The sequence below is a fragment of the Ixodes scapularis genome, unplaced genomic scaffold (assembly GCF_016920785.2).
Source record: "Ixodes scapularis isolate PalLabHiFi unplaced genomic scaffold, ASM1692078v2 PGA_scaffold11__112_contigs__length_91849675, whole genome shotgun sequence".
NCBI classification, from domain to species: Eukaryota; Metazoa; Arthropoda; class Arachnida; order Ixodida; family Ixodidae; genus Ixodes; species Ixodes scapularis.
In genome coordinates, this window is record NW_024609837.1 from 91,128,996 (window position 1) to 91,155,047 (window position 26,052).

General features: G+C 46.4%; 2 protein-coding genes and 1 long non-coding RNA gene across 10 annotated transcripts; 1 reads left to right on the top strand and 2 right to left on the bottom strand.

Annotated features, from left to right (window-relative positions):
* Nucleotides 1-1,932: 1,932 nt before the first annotated feature.
* LOC120848164 lies at nt 1,933-14,077 on the top strand. Of its 2 annotated transcripts, XM_040504433.2 has the most exons (4): nt 1,933-2,313; nt 3,156-3,323; nt 5,326-5,519; nt 13,869-14,077. In XM_040504433.2, the coding sequence occupies exons 1-4, from the start codon at nt 2,223-2,225 to the stop codon at nt 13,935-13,937; spliced, it is 522 nt and encodes a 173-aa protein (XP_040360367.1). In that variant the 5' UTR covers nt 1,933-2,222; the 3' UTR covers nt 13,938-14,077. The 2 variants fall into 2 exon arrangements, 1 of the variants encoding a protein (XP_040360367.1); XR_005717592.3 differs by lacking the exons at nt 1,933-2,313; nt 5,326-5,519; nt 13,869-14,077 and adding an exon at nt 2,899-2,982 and having other exon boundaries at nt 3,156-3,709.
* Nucleotides 12,597-23,926, bottom strand: LOC121832886. 7 transcript variants are annotated; one of them, XR_006077480.1, is made up of 6 exons: nt 23,609-23,925; nt 22,998-23,098; nt 22,657-22,824; nt 22,308-22,405; nt 20,461-20,654; nt 15,330-15,737 (listed from the first exon to the last, which is right to left on the bottom strand). XR_006077480.1 is itself a non-coding variant. In XM_042289085.1 (5 exons), the coding sequence occupies exons 1-5, from the start codon at nt 23,697-23,699 to the stop codon at nt 12,778-12,780; spliced, it is 609 nt and encodes a 202-aa protein (XP_042145019.1). In that variant the 5' UTR covers nt 23,700-23,925; the 3' UTR covers nt 12,597-12,777. The 7 variants fall into 7 exon arrangements, 3 of the variants coding, with proteins under 3 accessions (XP_042145019.1, XP_042145017.1, XP_042145018.1); XM_042289085.1 differs by lacking the exons at nt 15,330-15,737; nt 22,308-22,405 and adding an exon at nt 12,597-12,825 and having other exon boundaries at nt 22,657-22,831; XR_006077478.1 differs by having other exon boundaries at nt 15,332-15,737; nt 22,308-22,824.
* Nucleotides 14,216-15,302, bottom strand: LOC121835123. Its single transcript, XR_006077481.1, has 3 exons — nt 15,014-15,302; nt 14,716-14,785; nt 14,216-14,230 (listed from the first exon to the last, which is right to left on the bottom strand). It is a non-coding gene; the product is annotated as an uncharacterized LOC121835123 (long non-coding RNA).
* Nucleotides 23,927-26,052: the final 2,126 nt, after the last annotated feature.

Below are 26,052 nucleotides of genomic sequence, written 5' to 3' on the forward strand. Positions count from 1 at the left end.
TTAATTACTGAGAAAAAGTTTATGCGGAGTGCAGGTTCTTCTGCTTTTTTTTTGCAGGGGTTGTAGTGACGTCGAAATGCCAAGCTCTGATTGAAGGATGGTGGGTACACAATGCTAGCTGCCTTCAGGTCTACCCACTATCCTTCAATCAGAGCTCTGCATTCTGACATCGCCACAACCCCTGCAAAAGAAACGGACGAACTTGCACTCCACATAGACATTGCCAAGTGTATTTCAACACGTCTAAATGCCTAAACTTTAGACTATTTTGTCACCATGATTTTAATGAAGTTTTGCTAGGTGAAGTATGTTTTCCAGAGCGTTTGCAGGTGCCATACATAAATTTAAAGAAAAAACATTGACTACCTTTGTCCTCGGAGTTTTTACAAAACACACATCGCTATCACCATCACTATTTTTATTTTACACAACCCGCAGCAATAAAAAGAGGGCTCCGGCAGGGTTGTCCACTGTCGCCTCTGCTCTTCATGATATATCTCAGGGAAATGGAAAAGAAATTAGAGCAGAGCAACTTAGGTTTTGATGTGAGTTATATGGAAGGAGGGAGAAAGGTAAGACAGGTAATACCAGGATTGATGTATGCGGACGACATATTACTTATGGCAGACAACCAGGATATGTTACAGGAACTAGCCGGCATGTGTGGAGAGGAAGGGGACATCTTGGGCATGAGCTTTAGTAGCGACAAATCTGGAGTAATGGTGTTTAATGATGAAAAGAGGGGACCCCTGCGGATACAAGACATTTTAATAGACCATGTAGAAAAATACAAATATCTGGGAGTCTGGTTCAATGAGGGAAAGAAATATCTAGAAGAACATGAGGAGAATATAATTAGAAAAGGGAAAAGAAATTCATCTATTATGAAGCTCAAGGCACTATGGAACTATAATAGATATGAGGTGGTCAGGGGTATATGGAAAGGAGTGATGGTACCTGGACTGTCTTTTGGCAATGGGGTGCTCTGCATGAAATCAGAGGTTCAATCAGGATTAGAAATTCGGCAAAGAAGCGTAGGCAGATTGGCACTGGGAGCACATGGAAACACACCAAATGAGGGAGTGCAGGGGGACATGGGCTGGTCGTCTTTTGAGAGCAGGGAAGCAATCAGTAAGTTGAAATTTGAACAAAGGTTGACTGAAATGGATGATACGAGATGGGCACGTAAGGTGTACAAGTATTTATACATGAAAAGCATAAACACAAAATGGACAAACCGAACCCGAAAGCTTACATTTAAATACCTACTCACTAATGATGGGGCTGAGCAGACGACTTCAGTGAAAAAGGGAGTGAAAGAGGCAGAGAGGAAAATGTGGGAGGGAAGAATGCAGGAAAAATCGACTCTAACGGTTTACAGGTCACAAAAAAAGGACATACGAAAGGAAAATGTGTTTGACAACTCGCTGGGAAGTTCTTTACTTTTCGAGGCGAGAACGGGAGTTTTGAGGACGAAGACGTATAGGGCTAAATTTCAGGAGATAGACACATTATGCGCTGCATGCCGTGATGAGAGTGAGACACTTGAGCACCTAGTTTTAAGGTGCACGAGGCTTCGTCCTGCCCCTCCTGAGGGTGTGACGGGTTTGGCCGGGGCCCTGGGCTTTGCTGGCGACGATGGGAGGACGGAGGAGAAGAGGATCACAATAACAAAGAGGCGGTTAGAAGATTGGTGGAAATTATCTAGGGAAAATTGAATGATGCACAACTAACTAGCACAGCTGGGGACAGGCGGGACAGAGGAAAATTGGGACTCCCTCCCGCGTGGCTCAGGCCCAAAGTCTCAACCCTGTGTCCCAGACAAGCGTTTCGGGGCAGTAAAACTGGAAACGCCGATTGGCTGAAAAAAAATGACGTCACTTCCGGTTTTGTTATTTTGTTGATTTTTAGATGACGTTTTAAAGTAAAAATATACAAAAAAAGTACTTTTTTTGTTTTTGTTTGTTTTTACTTTTTTTTTTTTTTTTTTTCCTTGCTTGATTTTTTAATTTTGGCTGGTACGGTTCCGTTCTGTTCCGCCTTGGCGCCCTTGGCCGCGGGGGCAATGTTTTTGTTGTCGTTCTACATTCAGGTGTTGGGTGGCGACGTATTAACCGTCGATAACCAGCTGAAGCAGCTCAAGTTCTCGAGTGGAACGAGGTTGACCGTGCGCAGTGGCAGCCGTTGACAACAAAAACAATGTATGCACTCAGTTTCGCCGGATGAGTGCCGGCGTCGATCGCGAACCGCCAGAGCCGCCAAATACCTCTCGTACATCTCCAAGAACACCAAGAACAGGAGGTATTCATAAAGGTGAGTGTTCACCGCACTTTAGTGCTTCAGTTCCGTTTGGAGTCGTTTGACATAATTTAGTCCGGTGCGTCCGGGAACAAAGGCGCTACCAGAAATGGCGGGAATGGTCGGTCGGTGCTGAATGCTGATGCCATCCAAGCGGATTTGAATTGGGTTTCGTGCGCTCAACGTGTCGATTTGTTTCTTGAGCTGCCTTTACCAACCGCTCGCCCGAAATCGTTCGGTAGAACATGCGGACGTGACGGCTAGCAGAGCCCTCCGCAAAGGCTTAGGAGCGCGCTCACAATTTTGGAAGCTTCCGTATACCCGCAAGGGGAGGCACTCACTTGATCGAATGACGTTTTAGCGAACGCCCACGTTTCATCGAATGACACTTTAGCGAATAGTCGGACGCCGCGAAGCGGCGTTTTCGGGTGGGCCAAGTGAGTTCATATTTTTGTAATGAGTTGCCGCAGACTGTCGCCGCGAAGCGGCGTAAAGCGCAGCGCGGCGGATGGGTTAACGGGCGCCCCCGTTATTCGCTAAAACGACCATTCGCTCAAATGTCGCCGTTCGCTAAAATGTCATTCGCTCTTGTGATATGGACCCGTCTCGAAGCATGGTAGCCTCAACAGACGCTTGCCGCCACACGCGAGGAGAAAGCAGGAGGCCCGAAGTTTGAATGTGAAGGTAAAACGTGCTTTAATAATAATGATCTTTATCTGCACGTTCCTTTGTATGACTAAGGTGATCGTGCTGAGACACAATATAGCAGCGATTGCTCTCGAACAAAGGACAGGACAGCAGAAAGGCAATGAGAGGCAGGGAGATAACTGACCTCTCTGTTGTAAAACATTTTTCAGAGGAGGTGCGAAGAGCTGGCCCTCACTTTTTCAAGGCAGCCGCAGAACACTACGAGCCCCGAATCACTGCCGCGGCTGACTCACGCGGATGCTGTGCTGCACCCTGCACTGCACATGGTTCGAAGCACACTTCAGGGGACCAGTGCATGCCCCTGATGCATCGTCACGGTATGTTTTGTACTGCTTTTCCTAGCGGTGCACTGAGCAGTCCAATCTTGAAGGGAGCACGCGAGTGCGTAGCCAGTGCTCCATGCAGCGAGGACCGCAAGCACCCGCGGAAGCTTGGAGCACACGCAGTGACGCCAGCAGCCGTGCACGCTGGCGTCGTCTGCTACTGTACCGTCCTTTCGTTCGGTGCGCAGAAAAAAAAAGGAGTGACCGCTCTGTTAAAAGTCTGATGGTGAAGGCATCCTTTACAGAAGCACTGTATGGCTCTCTGCACGCTAGAATGGGGGCTGTCGTTGACGCTCGCAGAGGCGTCGCCCACAACTAAGCAGACGACCAAAGTCCTGAGCAGGTGACTAATCGTTTCATTGTTCTTTGGTAAGGAAAGGTAGATAACGTGCTTCTACTCCCAGCTTTGTTTTTTTTTGTTTTTATCACCATTTAGTATGTTACCATCAAAACAGCATCCTGGTGTTCACATAAATATGTGTTAACAATACCTATCGTCAAATATGTGACCTAAAGAGCCAACTGCGGCCGAGGATATCTTTTAAATGTTCTTTTTCTCACAAAGATCCCTGGCATTGACTTTTTAGCCACGTACCTTGAGTCCACAAAAACAATGTGCTTCAGCTAAATGGTATTCACACAAAATACATCCTGACAAGCTGCTTTCACTCTCGAGCCTCAAAGAAATTTTGCAGTTTGATTTGAACTATGTTGCAGGTTAAGGAGGTAGGGTCAGGGAAAAGAAGGTGGGAGAGGAGGAAGCGGGCACAATGCTGGTCAAACCCTCTCCCTTCGCCGGCGTTGCATCCATCTCGTCCTCTCCCACCTTCCTTTTTCTTCCCCTACCTTCTTGAGTTGTCACCGACCATATAAAAGGCATGCATCAATATCACTTGTTCGTTTTGTGGCCATGGCACCAGCAAGGTTTGAGAAACGTATCCTGCTTCACAGGAATTCAGCACTCAATATGGAGAAACTATTGGCAGTGCTGCTGTAATGTCTTTGTCCTCGTCTTTTGCAGCCATCTAAAAAAGAGAAATATAATACTAGGAACACAGAGCAACGTCACGCGCCAGTACATAGTGTACTACGAAGGGCAGGTAAATTGACTGCGGAACACGATTTTCTCAATGTCCTCACGGTTCTTTCAGCCAAGTACATACAGATAAGACGATTACCATTAGAAATGTTGAACGCCAATCGGAAATGTTTTTTGGCGGTGTGCCGAGCAAAAGGACATTGCTGCAACAGAAAACATGTGCCATCCTCCGCCTTTGGTGCTTCTGTGTCTGCGCCGAGCTTCCGCAGCCACCAACAGTCAACGCTGCATGGACTGCCCGCCATGCTTTCATGCGTTCCATGTATGATTGGCACGGCATGTGGATGTGTCATGCAAGTGACATCAGCGCTGTTGGCAGTGCCATGCTGGTTGAGCTTTGCTAGGCTCTGACCATTGACAAGCTGTTTTATGCAATAATCGCTCTTGGAAGTCCCCAAACTGTTTTTAGCAATTCAAGTGTCAGATTTTTTTTAGCTATGGTTATACAGGTTTTCTTTTTTAACATTTACAGATTTCAAAGAAAAAGTGAAAGTTATGACAGTTATAAGTTATACGGCCAGGCGGACATTAGATTCATGGAAGAATGCAGCTAAAAGTCCGTGTAGATCATGTGTATCATGCTTCTCTACAGCGCAGCTACATACTTGCGTAGGACAACCCCCATGAAGTGGGGTGGGGGGGCTGCATGCGTGTGTTGGGAGCCCCTCTTGGTTTTACAACTCTACCCTGTTGTAAAATTTTAGATTTTAATGCGAACAAGTTGATAACAAAAAAGAACTTGGTCAACATTGATCTTACAACTAGAGATGTAAAAGGAACAAAAATAGAGAACAGCAAAATGTGGAAGAAGACATCTCGCTTCTTTCATTTTCATTTGACTAAGTGACATTGGTCGGCGACTGTAAGACTTTTAATCACAATAGTTATACACCACAGGTCCCGGGGATCATTGCATCGATGAGCTCGCTTTCGCCTTGTCCAAGGTAGCAGCGGAAAACTACGGGCAGGCCCGGAGTCACCGCACCGGCTGGCTCACGGGCGTCGTCCTGTACTCTGCATGGCACTGCGTGTGGCTTAACCGGCCAAGCAGAGGGTCACTGCATGACCTTTATGAGGCGTCGCTAGCCATTGTAAGTATATTTTGGACGTTCGTGTCAGGGGATGTACGTTTGTGTTCTACAACAGAACATGTTTGGTGGCGGTTCAGTCTTGCCAATTCAGCCATTTCGAAACATAATTTTGTGGCGACTTGGCTTAGGTTTTCTGGCTCGGCCGTCTTTTGCACCAGTGTCTAGGCTCGGCGTAAGCCTCTTTGTTCTTTATTGTCAAGGCTAGTGTAATTTCTGCTACGCCGTCGAAGCAACTTCTGCATGCGAACAAGATGCAAGACGAAGCTACATGCTCGTGCTCAGTGCATGACCACATGTGAAAACCAATAGCGAGTTTGTTTCGCTGCACTCGTGCCCATGCGCAGCCACTCGCAACATGAAGTGAGTTTGTTTCGCCGCCGGCACTCCACACGTGCATGCGCTCGCTGCACCCTGAGAATTAAGTGTGTACCTGAATGCACTCCCGTCATGCATCACTTAGGCAGGGAACAAGAGCAGATGACTGGTTTGTCCCCCATGCGGGACAGTAGAACTGCAGAAAAAGTGAACTTTCTGCTAAAAAAATGACGTCCCACGAGCAACAAAATCGGACACGAGCTTGAATTGTGTGTCTGCTATTCTATAAAGCAAGCAATCCACAACCTGTGCTTAACTTGCAAGTTTTCAGTCATTTTGTTGCTGTACAGACGTCCAAATACACCGGTGGATAAAGAAAGGTTCAGAACGAACATCAGCCACCGCGAGATATTTCTCACCATCCGTGCGGGGCTAAAGAGTTGGGACGTTAGTTGACAAAGCTTGCCCGGCAGAAACCTGCGACGCGTCCAATCGGGAGCCGAGAAAGCTAAACTGTTTTTACCCGAGGCTTGGTTAAAATCACAGTGTTTAAAAAGGAGCCATGGAATTTATTTTGGGTGGGATAAATTAATTTAGATTCGTATTTTGCTAATACAGTTGAACCTTTCAAGAACGAAATTCTCGTGGCAATGAAGAAATCTGGCGGCCCCAGCGAACGTCCATAGGGTTCAATGCATTTGCACCCTCTCAACAGCAAAGAGTTTTAAAAAGCAGTCCCGCATTAACGAAAGTTTGAGGTAGTGATCTGCCATAGAGTTATTCAATGTGTCTACCAAGTTGGCATTTTCAAATTCCCTGAGTTTTTCAGGTTTCCTCAGAGTACTTTTGTGAAATTCCCTGAGTGACACAGAACTTTGTTTTAGGTCAAGATGGGCGGACACCATGTCGCCACATGCTGTCACTCTCTAAAAAGCATGTCATAAAATAAAATAACACAATACAGTTTTGATGATAGCGAGTAACTTTTATTAGATTTAAAAAGAAAACAGAACGAAGTGGTTAGTAAAATTGAGAGCGAATAAAGTATAAAAAAAGGTAAACTGAGGTTTACGTGACCCCCCCCAGGTCTGGTCATGTGACCTCGGGGGAGGGGTCGAGACCTGACGGCGACGCCGCTCAAGCCGGAAACGGGAGCAATAACAGGGAAAGGAAAGGGTAAACAAACATAAGGCGTTCAAAGTGCTATTGCTCAACCCTTGTTGTCAAAACACTCCACCTAACAAAATCTTTTTTTTTTTTTTTTGGGGGGGGGGGCTAAGGAGTTGCACAGTGACAGCGGTGTTTGCACGCGACTGTTCCAACAGTGGGCACTCCCTGCCCTCCCCACGCGCGCAGGTGCCCTTCCCCTTGCTTTTGCCATCCTCCACTTCTTTTGTTTTTATTGGTTGCTTTTTTTTATTTTTTATACAATTGCTTTTTCGCTGCGCATCCCCGCGTGCGCGTATGCTGGGTTGGCGGTCTGCCAGCCTTGCAACCCGAGCTGTGTGCTCCCTGCCGGCGCAATCTAACCTATAGGGAGAAGCGAAGAACGGCCTTCGTTCGCTACATCGAGTGTCCCCTCCATGGGAGTTATGGGCATTCGATACAGAAAAACAATGCAATTTTCTAGGGGATGTTTGGACTGTTTCATATAAACAATAATTCGAAATATGGGTGTGATATAACCGGGTTCGACAGTATGTTTGGCCGTCTCCCTTAATTTCCAGATACCTTCGTTCGTTTGGCACGTATATCCCCGATGCTAGAAAGCGCCGACGTTGTGTTCGCGCTGAGAGTGTCCGACAGTGCACATAAATACACGTGCGAAGCCGTTTTTGCACCGTTTTTTTTTCCCCATAGAAATGCATTACCGGAAGTCAATTTTCGACTGGTTGCTGTCTGCTTCAACTTGCGTCGGCACACTAGCACCACTTGAACCTCTAGCGTACATTACAATAACCCTACGCGATCTGCAACATTTTTTCGTCAAATGAGCCAGTTTGGAACCCAGAATTGTGAAAAATGGAGCAGTACACTCGTCCGACAAGTTGGGCACATACGTTTCCGACAAGCATCGGCGCGGCCATTGCTGTTTACATTCGGTCAAATAATGATGACAATGGCAACTAGATGCTTTTTTGGGGGGGTTGGTGAAAACAGCGTTTTGCTAGCCCATCTGTTGGCAACTACCTAGGTACGTGACGACACCGCCTGCTGCTATTTCGCCGTCCGCCGCGTGCACGCCGAGATCGCTCGCGCCTTGTTTACTACCTTTCGTTTGGCCTGTCGGAAAGATGCCGCCTCCCATTAAAAAGTTTAAGTTTTTTGCACTTCAGGAGAACTCTGCGATCACTGCCAAAGCCAGAAAGAAGCCTGATATTACAGAGGAGTTCAGTATCCTTTGCTTCTCGCTTTCTACGATTCTGAAATCCAAGGACATCATCATGAAAAGTAATAGGTGTGCTTAGTTGTCCATTTCTGCAGCAGCGAAATTCTCGCGAGAGCGAAAAACGTTTCCTTCCCCCGCGGTTTGGTTATTACGGGTGTGATGATGTGACTTAATGTGGAAAAGAAGTGCAAGTCAACCCATAGATCGGCCTGGAGGGAGAAACGAAGAAGAGAGATTTTGGAGTGCGTGCTCAGAGGGCGTGCAAAGGACTGGCCGGGAGATTGTGCAGAGAGCGGAACGACACGATCGGCCAGGGCAATCGGCGGCCTCCTACTGTCTGACCAGCAGCCTGTTCCAGCGAGGGCAGCGAATAGAAACCTACGCTGCCCCCGGCTTCCTACAGCGGGAGCGCTTGGTGCGGTAACTCTGGGGCCGCCGACGGAAGCCAACCGCTCCCGTTCCTGACTTCCAGCCACAAACGTGGGCCGACAACGACAGCACAAGACACACTGCTGCACAGGGACTCAAAGACATGGTGACTGATGCGTTTTCCTTTCTTTAACTAAGTTTTCTTTTTTTGTATAAGCATATGAACCCTTTGATTTTTTTTTTTGTAAATACAAGTTTTCATGAAAAACGAAGGACATTGTATTTTGTCAATTATTAACCACAAAGAACCCTGTGACAACGGGGTTCAACTGTAACATATTGTTCAGTGGGCCGAGAGTCAAAAGTCTGCTTTTCGGTACGAAAATTCGAAAACATGACGGACTATTTTGTACTTCCTTTCCCTCAAAAGCTTTCCGCATTTTCAGTGCGACACATCCGTGGTACCCAAAGCACGTGAGCCGGCCCTAGCTCACATGTTAGACTCGACCACTGTGTCACCATTGGCAACGAGATGTTTTGGTGGTTTCATCTCACGGACGCCTTCCTGTAGCAGTGCTGGTAGGATCGAGCAGACGACGCGCTACGTCAAAGCGCCAAGTGGCTAGTTAGTTCGCCTCTATGTCGATTAAAAATGGATTATTAACCCTTTGCAGTCAGATACTCTGACCAACTTAAAGGGCAACTCCGGCCAAAACTCAAAATGAAATAAATTACTGGTATCGTTGTAGACACACAAAATACGACCTCAGCCAAAATATTACGTCCGTGGGACGCCGCATTCTCAACTAATGCCGATAATAAAAATGTGACCTGCCGCAAGCCGCTGCTTCTTAGCGGGCGGCCAGCGGGTTGGCGATCGCTAAAGCAACATTGCGCCGTGACGTCAGTATCGTTCTCTTTTCCTCCGGCCCGGGCGTTGCGCGGAGTGCGTTTCTTCGAGCCGCTACCACCGGTACTTCGGCTTGTGATTGGCGTGTTTAGCCGTTGATTTTATCTGTAGCCCATGTAGCTTCGCTATAGCCTTTTGTTTATCTGCTTGTGAGGACTCCAAGACTCTTTTTAGCGAGCAACTTGGTGCGCCCAAGACTGCCCAGCTGTTCCTCAAAAGATGCCGAGTACAACTTGTAGCGCTGTGGGCTGCTCAAACAACCCGCTGTGCAACACGGAGGTGCTTTTTCACTAGTTTCCAACGGACCAAAAACTGGAGAAGGTGTGGGTGAACGCTGTTCGACGAGTAGACTTTGGACTTCGGCTTTTAAGCGCCCGAGGAAAAAAAAAAAGAACGAAAAAACAGACATGTACAGCCCAGCACACATGTGTTGGGGTGCCGCAGCCCGCGCCGGAGAACCTCAAAGCTTCGTGTCTGGGACTGTCCCGCAGCGCGAAAGCGAGGGGGCCCTCAGGGCGTCACCCATCCCTCCGTATCCTTTCATCCTCCTCCTCAAGAGCTGCGCTCTAATCCGGCGTTACAGGGAGTCGTAAACGGCTTTTTTTTTTTTTTTTTAAGTTTTGAATATTGCTTATTTTACTGTAGGTAGATGTGGGAGTTGTTTACGAAAATATTTTTGGAGACCGCAGAAGCAGACCACACGAGTCACCCCCCTCGCCCAAGTGAGGGGTGACCTGCAGTCTGTTTGGAAAGATACTGTGTCTGTAGCTTTGATACAAAGATATCTTTCAAAGATACTTTGAAAGATACTGTGTTTGTAGCTGGCTTCAGTTGCTGCGTTCGAATGTGCATCTATTGACATTTGGTGACCGTAGCAGTCAATTTATTGTGCAGGAGGAGACTGGTGGGGCGAGATCAGGAGCACACTTGGGCTCTCTTGCAGTATTTTTCAATGCGGCCACAGAACATGAACATAGGGTTCTAAATAAGGACTGAACGCAGATGGCCGTTACTCTCTGGCGCCTATTATTTTGACAAGCCTTCCATGAAAGGCACTTTTTTTTTTCTCACCTGGAACATAGGGTTGAAGTATCAAACCGCCCGTGATGTTGCGAGCGAAATAGGATATCACCAGAACATCTCGGTGCTAATAATCGCAGGGAAGATGAGAAATGCAGGGCATGTCTTATAGCTCAGCCTCCAGCGAGCACTCATCGCCTTTCCTCGTGCTTTGGCTGTGCGTGCATTCTTGAGGTTTGCAAGATGCCTAAGCATTGCTGAATGGAATGCGAACGGCTGGGTGTGTCTTACAAATGTCCCGCCTCTACGCGTTGCCGAAGGTAGGAAGCTCTCTTGCTCGAGGCAGGGCAACTGAGGCTTCTCATAGCCATTCTCATCTTGTGAGGGACTTAGTCATTAAACCATTTTAAAAGTGGCAGTGCTACACCATACAATAAAGGTTTTTACAAAAGCAATTTGTAATTGATCTTGTCAAAAGCTAGTTATAAATAGAAAGAAAAAATATCAACTTGCTTCAGTGAGAAAAACGGATGGTGCCTTGTATTCAAGTTTACAAAAACATTTCTACTGACAACCTAAAAAAATTTCATTGAATGGTGCTGTTTTTAACTGGAGTAAAGAGACCCATGTCTGTGTACAACTATAGTCCGTTGCAACCTAAGGGCGAGGGTAAGATGGGCCGGGGAGGAGGAAGCAGACGGAACGCTGGAGGAGAGGGGGGGAAACCTCCTTCTCTCTTTAGTGTTCCGCCTGCTTCCTCCTCCCCAACCCGTCTTACCCTCGCCCTTCGTTCTTAGGTTGCAACTGACTATAGACTCTTTCAAAGCTTATATTAAAGACCCAGGCAGTGACTGTCTACCCTAGATATATCACCATCGTCCTTCACTGGTGCTATGAGACCTCTTCCACAACAATGAAAAATCACAACTTCTCGGAGATGAAATGCATGCTTTAAAGGGGCCCTGCAAGGGCTTTTTGACTGGTTTTTTATTTGCACCGAACCTGAGCGCACTGAACGTAGTCAGTGCAACTTAATTAAACTTTTCTTTTCTCGAATTTCGCTTTATTTTAAAAGTTATAGGCAAATTAAAATTACAAGAACAAGCAAAACATAACCTTTTTCATGACGTCCTTGGTCGCTCGAGTGGCGATGAACTAGAAGAGGGCTAAGTGAGCTCAGCGAGCGCTCCGTGTCAACAGCTCGAGAGGGTGCCATATAGCATGTTCTGGAAAGGCTGTATGAAGCGGGCAGCCAGGGGGGCTCGCATTGCATTTGCTGCACGATTAAACACTAATTCGGCATGACACTTCATTGGTCACAAACGACAGCAAACACGGGGTAAAGATCAGTTCAGAACGGGAGCCACTTCGCACTGCCATACCGCCAAAGGGCCAAACTGCAAGCCAAAGCTGCTCGCCGAAGGCCTTTGAAATGCTCGGAACCGGTCGGATTTTCGACTGCAGCGCCGCCGCATACACCCGAGACCTTTCTACGCTTGCCCTCGTCATTGCCTGATCCCACTACACCTTTCTAGTATGCGCCGCCTTTTCCACCGCTTGGGTGGCGGGTATGTCGAAGGGTCGTTTCTTGTTTCCGTACTTTATAAACTGCATTTGTTTCTTTTCTGGTCTAAAATACTGAACAAAAACTACTTTCACAAATAATTGAAACGGTTCTTTTAGCTTTTAGCGGCTCCGACCACTAGTAAGCCCAGGACCAAAGACGTCGCATTTCGCGCGCTTTCAGCAATGCGGGTTGCCCCCGTAGGTAAAGGAGGTTTCTGCGTCGGCCGGTTAAAATATGACGCACTGACATTTAGTTACTTTCTCCGTGCCCGCTGGCTTGCCTGAACGCCAAGAGACGTGGAAACCGCAAAAAAGGTAGACGCTTAAATATGGTTGCAGGGCCCCTTTAATGAAGGGGCAAACAAATCAGTGCAGCCCTTAAAATAAAGCAGGATATAAAATCTGCACTCGCAGAACAGCCGGGCTTTAATTTCTTTATTGCTTTTAACATTTCGGTGTTAACTTGTTTGATTGCTGCAATCTTGTTAGTCAATATTACTATAAAAAAAAAAGATGTGCTTGCATTGACCAAAGTGTGAACATTGTTCACACTCTAACAATCTCCAGTCCTGCTTGGCAACGGTAGCAATACATGTACCAACGTTCTCAGATCTAGGTCACTTGACAAACTTCGGAAAACGCCCGACGCCTTTTTGCAGTGTGTCCGCTCAGTGGCGTCTGCCGCAGTATCAGCCTGCCCTTTGGACAGATCCAGTGGAACGTTGGATGCACATTACCTGCAGTGGAAAGTGATTTTTTTTTTGTTGTTGTTGTTCTTATAGTAAACTTAAGGCCTGCACAATACTTAAAACAGAAAGAGCGTTGTTCAAAAAGCGTTTTTCGTTGACCGCAAAGGAATTGGCACTAGGAATGCTATCCGCCCTTACCTGCTTGTGCACCGGCAACAGAGAAAAACTGGTTTAGAGTGCAGCTCTTAGGTGCCCATTTCCACGCTTCATTGCGTCGCCGTCTGCATGATCACCTTGCTGAATTTAGTGAGAAATTGAATTTGTGTTGAGGTCACGCAATGTCACTTTTTCTGCTAAATCTAGCTGAGGAACTGAATTTGTTTGTGAGTGACGTGGCATGAAGTCATGTGCCATTTAGCAGGGTTGTTTCCTCAACACCAATTCAGTTTCCCCGCTAAATATAGCGGGGAAACTGAATTGGTGTTAAGGTTGTGTGACATCAATTTCCCCACAAGATTTAGAGAGGAAACTTAAACCGCTAAATTTAGCGGGGAAATTTAGCGAAAATTGCCTGCTAAATGGGAGGGGGAGGAGAGGGTATGGAGGGATAGGAGAGGCATAACCTCCCCTCCTCCTACTCAAGCGCTGCGCTCTAATTTCATGTTACAAAGAATTGTAAACGTCTCAATTTTTTTTTTTTTTTTACTGCTGCTCTTCTATGGAGCTTGTCAACCGACAGATCCAAGAAAGTTGATGTGTACGGCCCGAGCAGAGGCATCTATTTTTCCAAGCACAAGTTTTGAAACCCCCTTTTTTATTGGAATTCTTTCAAGAAGACACTCCGTTTAGAGGAAATGGCAACGAATCTCCTTTTAGCAAATTTGTTTTTAGAAAAACAAAATTCACCGAACTTGACTGCTTGCTCTAGCATTTGCTTGTCCTGCCTTGGCTGATGGCAAAGCCGAACCAGTCAGTCAGTGAGTCGCTCGCTTGGGCGGCCAGCATATTCAGAGCATGATCGACAAGTTTTTATGCATGCCACATCCCTGCTGTTTTCGCAAGAATAATTTTACATTTTGCCTGGTTTACAGCCCAAGAGAGGAGAGTGGGTGCTCAAGCATAGGTCAACATGCCTCAGTGCATCATGCTCTAGTCTTTAGCATCTTCCAGACTTGCTTATGTTAATCGAATGGATTCACTAAACGGTGCTCCTTTGCAACTGATTGTTGTAGGCTGCACCTACAACAAGCAGTTGTAAGTGCAGTACATTCTATTAGCATAAAATAAAGGCACATAGCCAAATCACCTCAATGATGCCTAGCAAGTGGCGAAATAAACTTCCCTTTAACAAAGCATGTGTAGCTACCGAGACATCACATTATTCAGAGTGCAGATGCAGAGTAGCTTTCTTTTGGCCTTTGCATCATCTTCCATTGTCCAGGCACAAGCGGCACTGCCGAAAAAGACCAATAAATAAATATTCAACACGGTGTATTATTCACTTTTGTACCTGCAACATTACCGTCCTATATAGATAGTCGACAGCTGCCCCGGCAACTTTCCGGACATGCGGAATCAAAACATCTCATCAACACAAGTGCTATTCGCCACTGCCGTAAGTTGAAGAATACTTTTCAAAAAAATAAAAGTGCATCTTTCAACGCAGTGTCTAGCGTAACCTTACCCCAAGATTTCGAGTTACATCTAAGGTACCCAATATGAAAAATAAAGTTTGGTCCGACGTAACCTAATATGAAAATTAAAGCTATGACCAACAGAACCCAAAATAAAAGTTAGTTACGTCCTATGTAACCTACGCAACGTAAGTTTCGCTTTACGGCCGATGCACGACATAAATACAAAAATGTCATGACTTGCTACTGCATAACATCCGATGCAGCATTCATTAGTCAGTTAAAATTTCAACTCTATCCGCACCTCCAGCTTTGTTGAGGGGGCTGGAGTGTTCCTCGCACATTGAAGCTGCTGAAGCTGGGCATCCCCTCCTCTAAAACAATTTACTCAATTGTAGGTACTGGAAACAGAAAGTGAACCAGTGTGTGATGGGTTTGGGAGGGAAATAAACGTGGACAAAAGGCAACCAAGCAATTTAGAAGAGACTAGACCCGCCGAGCTAACGTTCTGTACGAACAATCTGAACCTTATATACTAGTTCTTGTACAAATACAAGATACCCACGATATTCCGCGATAAGTAGCCACCAAAATTAACATACCAATTAGGCAGTTCTGTTCGTAAGTCACGCAAGTTGCCGAACTCTCGTCGCAGAACGTTCGCGAAACAAAAACGGCCATCTTGGAAAAATCAAAATAGTGATGGTGATAGCGATGGGGCTTCTATAAAAACTCAGAGAACAAATGTAATCCCTTTATCCGATATATAAAAGAAAGAAAAAAAAAACTTATGGAAAACATTTACCCTAGCAAAAACTTCTTAAAATAATGGTAAAGTTTAAAATAAAGATCTAAAGTTTAAACATTTAGTTATGTTAAAATACACTTGGTAAAGTCTATAAATCTTGTTTCAGTAATTAAATGCAAACAGAACACAGACTTCGTAACCCTTCTTGCTGATAGCCTTTCCTTGCAAGCGTGAATGGTCAAAAGCCGATGCCATGATAGGCAGAAATACTGCGTAGATAGCACGCTTAGAGTGTCCAGAAAATATTAATGGGGGATGTCTATCTTCTTTCCATAAACCTTTTCGGAGTTTACCCTTCCTGCACGTTTCACAGTAATCTGCGGCATGGATTCACCACACTGTTTTTGTGAAGTGTGGCAAAACGTATGCACCACCATAAGAAAAAAATATGACAATTTATTTAAGTACAACAGGAAGCCACGAGAGGGGAAGATGGCAAGATCCGATCCACCAAAAAGGACTGGGCCTAAGAGTGCAGTCTTCAAAGGCTTGGCCCATGAATCAGGACGATTTGAAACCTATGATGAATGCAGAGAACAAAGGGGTCGATCAGGTGAACAGTAACTAATATCTGACCCTAACATGCAGGGCAAGATCTGTTTTGTTTACCTAATATTTGTTATGCCACCAAAAACCAACGTTACTAAAACACTCAGCTAGGAAACTCAACCTTGGAACCTGGACTGCTGGCGTCCACCGAGACCAAACTAAATATGATAACAGTGCCACTCTTTAGCAACAAGTCAAAACATGAAAGTTGCCTTGCATAGCTACTCCAAGATGGCCCTGCGAGATGACACCAGTGGCCCTTCCGAGAATCTACGGAACCAGTCAGTGCAGCAGTGTAGTTCACGGAGTGGCCACCGCGGGAGAAACAGTGGCATTGCGATTGCATTTAGTTTGATTCTCTCATATGGATTGAAGCCACTTTTTCAAAGGAGGCTCCTATAGCAGTTTTCCAACCGAGTGTACTAGTCACGTTGTCAAAAACTTAATTTCTTCCTAACAAAAGCCGGCATAAGTCCATTTTTTTTTTAGAAAAAGTTAACCTCGAAGGCTTCAGGGGGGGCCGTCCCCCCCCCCCCCCCCCTTCCCCTACCCACACAGTTTCCCCTAAAATCTGCCAAGAAACTGAGGGAAAAGTGAGGACGAGAGCAGGTGTGGATGTCAGGACACCCGAGCTCTGGTTCGAATGATTAGTGGGTACACCTAAAGCTAGGTGCCTTTGTCTTTACTGCACTCGTCAAAGACGTTCGAATGCGAGAGCCCAAAGCTGGATACCGGCGTTCTGCATTCGAATGTGTTCGACGAGTGCAGCAGAAACAAAGGCTGCCTTTGTCTCCACTGCACTCGTCGAACATATTGGGATGCAAATGCCAAAGGCCGCCCCCGGCGTTTGGCTCTCGCACTCGAACGTCTTTGACAAGTGCAGTGAAGACAAAGGCACCTAGGTTTAGCTGCCTCTGCGTTCTGATGTCCCTGCACTCTCGTCTCCCCCTCTCCATCAATTTCTCGGCTCATAGAGTTCTGAAAGTTTAACACAGGCAGTGTGCGACAGTAGGCCAGCAGGATGGCATACTCTCCCCTACATGATACGGAATGAGCAGGATCCAAGACAGACAACTCCGGACGGAACGTCCGCAGTTTACAACTCTTTGGCGGCATGCGCTAACTAGCTATCATCATCGTCGTTTTTGACGTCACGGGTAGGGCACACTGGGACAGACTGCGCAGATCTTGGAACCTTCGGCTCGACAGTCAGCGTTATGCGCTGTATCGCGCAGCAAAGCCCATTTCGCGCATTGTTTTTATTTGGTGAAGTTATACTTGAAACCGTGCCACGCGTAGTCATGCTAACAAACACTTTTGGCACTAAGGTGTCGAAATGCTGGGATGGTGATGTACTGTTCTCCACCCCAGTACAAAAATATGGACAATTAAAATAGAATATCCAGCGCTTTACCCCACTACAACATCTAGCTAGCATGGCGAATAGGGTGTATTTATTTTATTATTATTCAGACAAAATAAAGCTGAGAAAGAAATGTCTCATTAAATTGAAAATAGGAAAGCGAAATTCGGGAATCTCTAACCTGTGTAGTAAACACTTCAGTGAAAGCGACTCCGTGTATCTTGGTGGTTCCGATGTGTTTTGTAAGTGCTGATTTCTTATTAGTCCCAAGTTGATTCATTTTTGGTCTTTCTAAACCAGTAAACAAACATTCCCTCAAAACAACTGGCATTGACGGTGGCTGGCTTCCAGAGTCGTCTCAATGAAATCCCTGCTTGTTCACTCGATCGACGTGAAGCATGCGAGACCCCCTCGCGACCGAAGCCTTAAATTTAGTAAGTCGGTGACAATTAGCATCCCAAAAAATTAGGTATACACCTGCTATGAATTCCTACCGTTTGTATGTTTAATTTTTCGGTCCCAATTGCGCATAATGTGTGATGCGCTTTTCAGCGAGCAATTTTACATTTGTAAACAATTCTTAGTAAAAATTGGATAGAACTAATTAATCGATCGCCTGAAATTGCCGCGATGTGACAAACTTCTTTGCCGCGTATTCGATGCGGGAGGAGCTAATCCGTCAGTTGCTGAAGAGCATTAGCTCGTCAGCAACTGCGGTGTCGGCGAAATAGCAGCGGGCGGTGTCGTCTTGTGAAACGTCACATACCTTGGTAGTTGCCAACAGATTGGCTTGCAAAACGCTGTTTTCACCAACCAAAAAAAAAAAAGAATCTAGTTGCTATTGTTATTATTTTTTGACCGAATGTAAACAGCAATGGCCGCGCTGATGCTTGTTGGAAACGCATGTGCCCAACTTGCCGGACGAGTGTACTGCTCCACTTTTCGTAATTCTGGGTTCCAAACTGGCTCATGTGACGAAAAAAATGTTGCAGATCACATAGGGTTATTATAATGTACGCTAGAGGTTCAAGTGGCGCTAGTGTGCCGACGCAAGTTGAAGCAGACAGCAACCAGTCGAAAATTGACTTCCGGTAATGCATTTCTATGGGGGAAAAAAAAAATGGTGCAAAAACGGCTTCACACGTGTATTTATGTGCACTGTCGGACACTCTCAGCGCAAACACGACGTCGGCGCTTTCTAGCATCGGTGATATATGTGCCAAACGAACGAAGGTATCTGGAAATTAAGGGAGACGGCCAAACATACTGTCGAACCCGGTTATATCACACCCGTATTTCGAATTATTGTTTATATGAAACAGTCCAAACATCCCCTAGAAAATTGCATTGTTTTTCTGTATCGAATGCCCATAACTCCCATGGAGGGGACACTCGATGTAGGGAACGAAGATGAAGGCGGTTCTTCGCTTCTCCCTATAGGTCGGATTGCGCCGGCCGGGAGCACATAGCTCGGGTTGCGGGGCTGGCAGACCGCCAAGCCAGCATACGCGCACCCGGGAATGCGCACGCGGGGATGCGCAGCGAAAAAGCAATTGTATAAAAAATAAAAAAAGCAACCAATAAAAACAAAAGAAGTGGAGGATGGCAAAAGCAAGGGGAAGGGCACCTGCGCGCGTGGGGAGGGCAGGGAGTGCCCGCTGTTGGAACGGTCGCGTGCGCTCATTTTCCCAAACACCGCTGTCACTGTGCAACTCCTTAGCCCCCCCCCCCCCCCCCCCCCCCCCCCCCAAAAAAAAAAAAAGATTTTGTCAGGTGGAGTGTTTTGACAACAAGGGCTGAGCAATCACACTTTGAATGCCTTATGTTTGTTTACCCTTTCCTTTCCCCGTTATTGCTCCCGTTTCCGGCTTGAGCGGCGTCACCGTCAGGTCTCGACACCCCCCCCCTGAGGTCACATGACCAGACCTGGGGGGGTCACGTAAACCTCAGTTTACCTTTTTTTATACTTTATTCGCTATCAATTTTACTAACCACATCGTTCTGTTTTCTTTTTAAATCTAATAAAAGTTACTCACTATCATCAAAACTGTATTGTGTTGTTATTTTATTTTATGACATGCTTTTTAGAGAGTGACAGCATCTAGCGACATGGTGTCCGCCCATCTTGACCTAAAACAAAGTTCTGTGTCACTCAGAAAAATTCATAAAAGTACTCAGGGGAAACCTGAAAAACTCGGGGAATTTGAAAATGCCAACTTGGTAGACACATTGAATAACTCTATGGCAGATCACTACCTCAAACTTTCGTTAATGCGGGACTGCTTTTTAAAAACTCTTTGCTGTTGAGAGGGTGCAAATGCATTGAACCCTATGGACGTTCGCTGGGGCCGCCAGATTTCTTCGTTGCCGCGAGAATTTCGTTCTTGAAAGGTTCAACTGTATTAGCAAAATACGAATCTAAATTAATTTATCCCACCCAAAATAAATTCCATGGCTCCTTATTAAACACTGTGATTTTATCCAAGCCTCGGGTAAAAACAGTTTAGCTTTCTCGGCTCCCGACTGGACGCGTCGCAGGTTTCTGCCGGGCAAGCTTTGTCAACTAACGTCCCAACTCTTTAGCTCCGCACACATGGTGAGAGATATCTCGCAGTGGCTGATGTTCGTTCTGAACCTTTCTTTATCCACCGGTGTATTTGGACGTCTGTACGGCAACAAAATGACTGAAAACTTGCAAATTAAGCACAGGTTGTGGATTGCTTGCTTTATAGAATAGCAGACACACAATTCAAGCTCGTGTCCGGTTTTGTTGCTCGTGGGACGTCATTTTTTTAGCAGAAATTCACTTTTTCTGCAGTTCTACTGTCCCGCATGGTGGACAAACCAGTCATCTGCTCTTGTTCCCTGCCTAAGTGATGCATGACGGGAGTGCATTCAGGTACACACTTAATTCTCAGGGTGCAGCGAGCGCATGCACGTGTGGAGTGCCGGCGGCGAAACAAACTCACTTCATGTTGCGAGTGGCTGCGCATGGGCACGAGTGCAGCGAAACAAACTCGCTATTAGTTTTCACATGTGGTCATGCACTGAGCACGAGCATGTAGCTTCGTCTTGCATCTTGTTCGCATGCAGAAGTTGCTTCGACGGCGTAGCAGAAATTACACTAGCCTTGACAATAAAGAACAAAGAGGCTTACGCCGAGCCTAGACACTGGTGCAAAAGACGGCCGAGCCAGAAAACCTAAGCCAAGTCGCCACAAAATTATGTTTCGAAATGGCTGAATTGGCAAGACTGAACCGCCACCAAACATGTTCTGTTGTAGAACACAAACGTACATCCCCTGACACGAGCGTCCAAAATATACTTACAATGGCTAGCGACGCCTCATAAAGGTCATGCAGTGACCCTCTGCTTGGCCGGTTAAGCCACACGCAGTGCCGTGCAGAGTACAGGACGACGCCCGTGAGCCAGCCGGTGCGGTGACTCCGGGCCTGCCCGTAGTTTTCCGCTGCTACCTTGGACAAGGCGAAAGCGAGCTCATCGATGCCATGATCCCCGGGACCTGTGGTGTATAACTATTGTGATTAAAAGTCTTACAGTCGCCGACCAATGTCACTTAGTCAAATGAAAATGAAAGAAGCGAGATGTCTTCTTCCACATTTTGCTGTTCTCTATTTTTGTTCCTTTTACATCTCTAGTTGTAAGATCAATGTTGACCAAGTTCTTTTTTGTTATCAACTTGTTCGCATTAAAATCTAAAATTTTACAACAGGGTAGAGTTGTAAAACCAAGAGGGGCTCCCAACACACGCATGCAGCCCCCCCACCCCACTTCATGGGGGTTGTCCTACGCAAGTATGTAGCTGCGCTGTAGAGAAGCATGATACACATGATCTACACGGACTTTTAGCTGCATTCTTCCATGAATCTAATGTCCGCCTGGCCGTATAACTTATAACTGTCATAACTTTCACTTTTTCTTTGAAATCTGTAAATGTTAAAAAAGAAAACCTGTATAACCATAGCTAAAAAAAATCTGACACTTGAATTGCTAAAAACAGTTTGGGGACTTCCAAGAGCGATTATTGCATAAAACAGCTTGTCAATGGTCAGAGCCTAGCAAAGCTCAACCAGCATGGCACTGCCAACAGCGCTGATGTCACTTGCATGACACATCCACATGCCGTGCCAATCATACATGGAACGCATGAAAGCATGGCGGGCAGTCCATGCAGCGTTGACTGTTGGTGGCTGCGGAAGCTCGGCGCAGACACAGAAGCACCAAAGGCGGAGGATGGCACATGTTTTCTGTTGCAGCAATGTCCTTTTGCTCGGCACACCGCCAAAAAACATTTCCGATTGGCGTTCAACATTTCTAATGGTAATCGTCTTATCTGTATGTACTTGGCTGAAAGAACCGTGAGGACATTGAGAAAATCGTGTTCCGCAGTCAATTTACCTGCCCTTCGTAGTACACTATGTACTGGCGCGTGACGTTGCTCTGTGTTCCTAGTATTATATTTCTCTTTTTTAGATGGCTGCAAAAGACGAGGACAAAGACATTACAGCAGCACTGCCAATAGTTTCTCCATGTTGAGTGCTGAATTCCTGTGAAGCAGGATACGTTTCTCAAACCTTGCTGGCGCCATGGCCACAAAACGAACAAGTGATATCAATGCATGCCTTTTATATGGTCGGTGACAACTCAAGAAGGTAGGGGAAGAAAAAGGAAGGTGGGAGAGGACGAGATGGATGCAACGCTGGCGAAGGGAGAGGGTTTGACCAGCATTGTGCCCGCTTCCTCCTCTCCCACCTTCTTTTCCCTGACCCTACCTCCTTAACCTGCAACATAGTTCAAATCAAACTGCAAAGTTTCTTCGAGGCTCGAGAGTGAAAGCAGCTTGTCAGGATGTATTTTGTGTGAATACCATTTAGCTGATGCACATTGTTTATGTGGACTCAAGGTACGTGGCTAAAAAGTCAATGCCAGGGATCTTTGTGAGAAAAAGAACATTTAAAAGATATCCTCGGCCGCAGTTGGCTCTTTAGGTCACATATTTGACGATAGGTATTGTTAACACATATTTATGTGAACACCAGGATGCTGTTTTGATGGCAACATACTAAATGGTGATAAAAACAAAAAAAAACAAAGCTGGGAGTAGAAGCACGTTATCTACCTTTCCCTACCAAAGAACAATGAAACGATTAGTCACCTGCTCAGGACTTTGGTCGTCTGCTTAGTTGTGGGCGACGCCTCTGCGAGCATCAACGACAGCCCCCATTCTAGCGTGCAGAGAGCCATACAGTGCTTCTGTAAAGGATGCCTTCACCATCAGACTTTTAACAGAGCGGTCACTCCTTTTTTTTTCTGCGCACCGAACGAAAGGACGGTACAGTAGCAGACGACGCCAGCGTGCACGGCTGCTGGCGTCACTGCGTGTGCTCCAAGCTTCCGCGGGTGCTTGCGGTCCTCGCTGCATGGAGCACTGGCTACGCACTCGCGTGCTCCCTTCAAGATTGGACTGCTCAGTGCACCGCTAGGAAAAGCAGTACAAAACATACCGCGACGATGCATCAGGGGCATGCACTGGTCCCCTGAAGTGTGCTTCGAACCATGTGCAGTGCAGGGTGCAGCACAGCATCCGCGTGAGTCAGCCGCGGCAGTGATTCGGGGCTCGTAGTGTTCTGCGGCTGCCTTGAAAAAGTGAGGGCCAGCTCTTCGCACCTCCTCTGAAAAATGTTTTACAACAGAGAGGTCAGTTATCTCCCTGCCTCTCATTGCCTTTCTGCTGTCCTGTCCTTTGTTCGAGAGCAATCGCTGCTATATTGTGTCTCAGCACGATCACCTTAGTCATACAAAGGAACGTGCAGATAAAGATCATTATTATTAAAGCACGTTTTACCTTCACATTCAAACTTCGGGCCTCCTGCTGTCTCCTCGCATGTGGCGGCAAGCGTCTGTTGAGGCTACCATGCTTCGAGACGATCCTCGCGTGGTTCAGACCTGCGTTAGATTCTTTTTTTTTTTAATTACGCCCTGGCAGCTCGTTTAAGCGCCTCTCGGCGTGTTCCCGCGCAGACAGTGACAGGCGAAGCATCAGATTCTACGCTTGCTTCGTTGGGCCTTCCTGTCTCGTTGAAAAACTGGATCGAAGTCTGTGTCGATGGCATGCAATCATTGCTATAGCGACTTATTGAGCACTTGCGGTCATACGGAAGCTTCCAAAATTGTGAGCGCGCTCCTAAGCCTTTGCGGAGGGCTCTGCTAGCCGTCACGTCCGCATGTTCTACCGAACGATTTCGGGCGAGCGGTTGGTAAAGGCAGCTCAAGAAACAAATCGACACGTTGAGCGCACGAAACCCAATTCAAATCCGCTTGGATGGCATCAGCATTCAGCACCGACCGACCATTCCCGCCATTTCTGGTAGCGCCTTTGTTCCCGGACGCACCGGACTAAATTATGTCAAACGACTCCAAACGGAACTGAAGCACTAAAGTGCGGTGAACACTCACCTTTATGAATACCTCCTGTTCTTGGTGTTCTTGGAGATGTACGAGAGGTATTTGGCGGCTCTGGCGGTTCGCGATCGACGCCGTCACTCATCCGGCGAAACTGAGTGCATACATTGTTTTTGTTGTCAACGGCTGCCACTGCGCACGGTCAACCTCGTTCCACTCGAGAACTTGAGCTGCTTCAGCTGGTTATCGACGGTTAATACGTCGCCACCCAACACCTGAACGTAGAACGAAAACAAAAACATTGCCCCCGCGGCCAAGGGCGCCAAGGCGGAACAGAACGGAACCGTACCAGCCAAAATTAAAAAATCAAGCAAGGAAAAAAAAAAAAAAAAGTAAAAACAAACAAAAACAAGAAAAGTACTTTTTTTATATATTTTTACTTTAAAACGTCATCTAAAAATCAACAAAATAACAAAACCGGAAGTGACGTCATTTTTTTTCAGCCAATCGGCGTTTCCAGTTTTACTGCCCCGAAACGCTTGTGTCCCCCAGTGGGTTGGGTGCAGGGGTAACGCCGACAAGGTTTGACCAGAGGAAAATTGGCGACTCCCTCGCCGGGGGGAAGAGGCGGGGGGTGATGTTTTTAGTTTTTTTGCCCGATCCCCCAAAGGTCAGCCTGGCGATATCCCGCACTACCTGGTGATAGTTAGGAGGGGGGGGAGAGAAAATTGGCTTAGAAGGGCGGGGGAATCAAATGTTTGTCTTTATTAGACGTAGGCTAGGTGGCGCAAGCTACCGCCCGATACAAAGGGTATAGCCAGTAGCATCCATCCATCCATCCATCCATTTTCCAAGATGGCCGTTTTGTTTCGTGAACGTTCTGTGACTTCGGCGATTTACTTGACTTACGAACAGCACTGCCCAATCGGTACGTTAATTTTGGTGGCTATTTATCTCGTAATATCGTGGGTATCTTGTATTTGTACAGAAAGTAGTATTTAAGGTTGAGATTGTTCGTACAGAGCATTAGCTCGGTGGGTCGTTTCGTCTGTTCAGCATTAGCACGGTGGGTCGTCTCGTCTGTTCTAATTTGTTTGTGTTTGCCTTTTGTCCACGTTTCTTTCCCTTCCAAACCCATCACACACTCTTGTTCATTTTCCTGTTTTCATTACCTAAAAGTTTGCTAACGACAATCATATTTTGTATGAAACCGGACAAGTAGAAAGTGCCCATGCAGCTCTACCTGCACCGTTCTGTTTATGTTGCGCAATTGGAAGATAGGCTTTTACTGTTTTGAAAATATTCTTTAACTTATGGCGTTCTAAAATATCGCTAGGAAGCCGAGTTATGTTCGTAAAGAACATGTGGTTAAGCAGGGGTGGATAGCGCTTGTGTTTAGATGTTTCCGCATGTCCGGAAAGCATCCTTGCGGGGCAACTGTCAACAATCTATACTTCGTTTCAGCTTCGGTCCAGACGCAGCCGATGCTGCAAGCGCGGGCATGTGACCCAGAACAGTGCTTGCACTGCACGAGCGCGCGTGCTTGGCAGGGATGCTGAAAGCCCGGAGCTCGCGCTTGTAGCTTTGGCTGCGTCTGGACCGAAGCTGAAACGAAGTATAGTGACGAGCCGAAGCGGGACGGTAATGTTGGAGATATGAAACAGAATAGTACCCCGTGTTAAATATTTATTTGGTGGTCTGCTAGGCATCACTGAGGTGCTTTGTTTGGCTGTGTGCCTTTATTTTATACTCACAGAATGTGCTGCACCTACATCTACTGCTCAGTTTCACTCGTGCAGAGGTCTACGACAGTTGACCGAACACAATTCCGTAGAAGCATGTTTTCGAGAACGGGACCATTTTATCGAAGCTCAGTTTACAGCAACATCAGTTATTGAAAAAGGATGGCCATTTAGTGAATCTATTCAATTGGCATAAGCAAATCTGGAAGCCCCTAAATGCTAGCGCGATTCACTGAGGCGTGTTTGCCTATGCTTCGAGCACTCAGTCTTCTCTCTTAGGCTGTAAACCAGGCAGAATGTAATTGCAAAAACGGCAGAGTTGTGACATGCACAAAACATGTCTATCATACTCTGAATGTGCTGGCCGCCCAAGCGAGCGATTCGCTGACTGGCTCGGCTTTACCGTCAGCCAAGGCAGAGCAAGCAGTCGAGTTTGGTGAATTGCGTTTTCCTGAATTTGCGAGAAGCAAGTTTGTTGCCATTTTCTCTAAACTGTGTGTCTTTTTGAAAGGATTCAATAAGAAGTTTCCAAACTGGTGCTTGAGAAAATAGGTGCCTCCACTCAGACCCTACATGCCAATATTCTTAGAGCTATCAGTTGACAAGCTCCACAGAAAAGCAGCGTTCGAAAACAGTTCTCTGTTGCTGGCACGCAAGCAGGTATAGGTAGATAACATTCCTAGCGCCACAGCGTCAATGCCTCCATGGTCAACAGAGAACATTTTTTGAACGACGCTCTTTTTGCATTAAGTATTG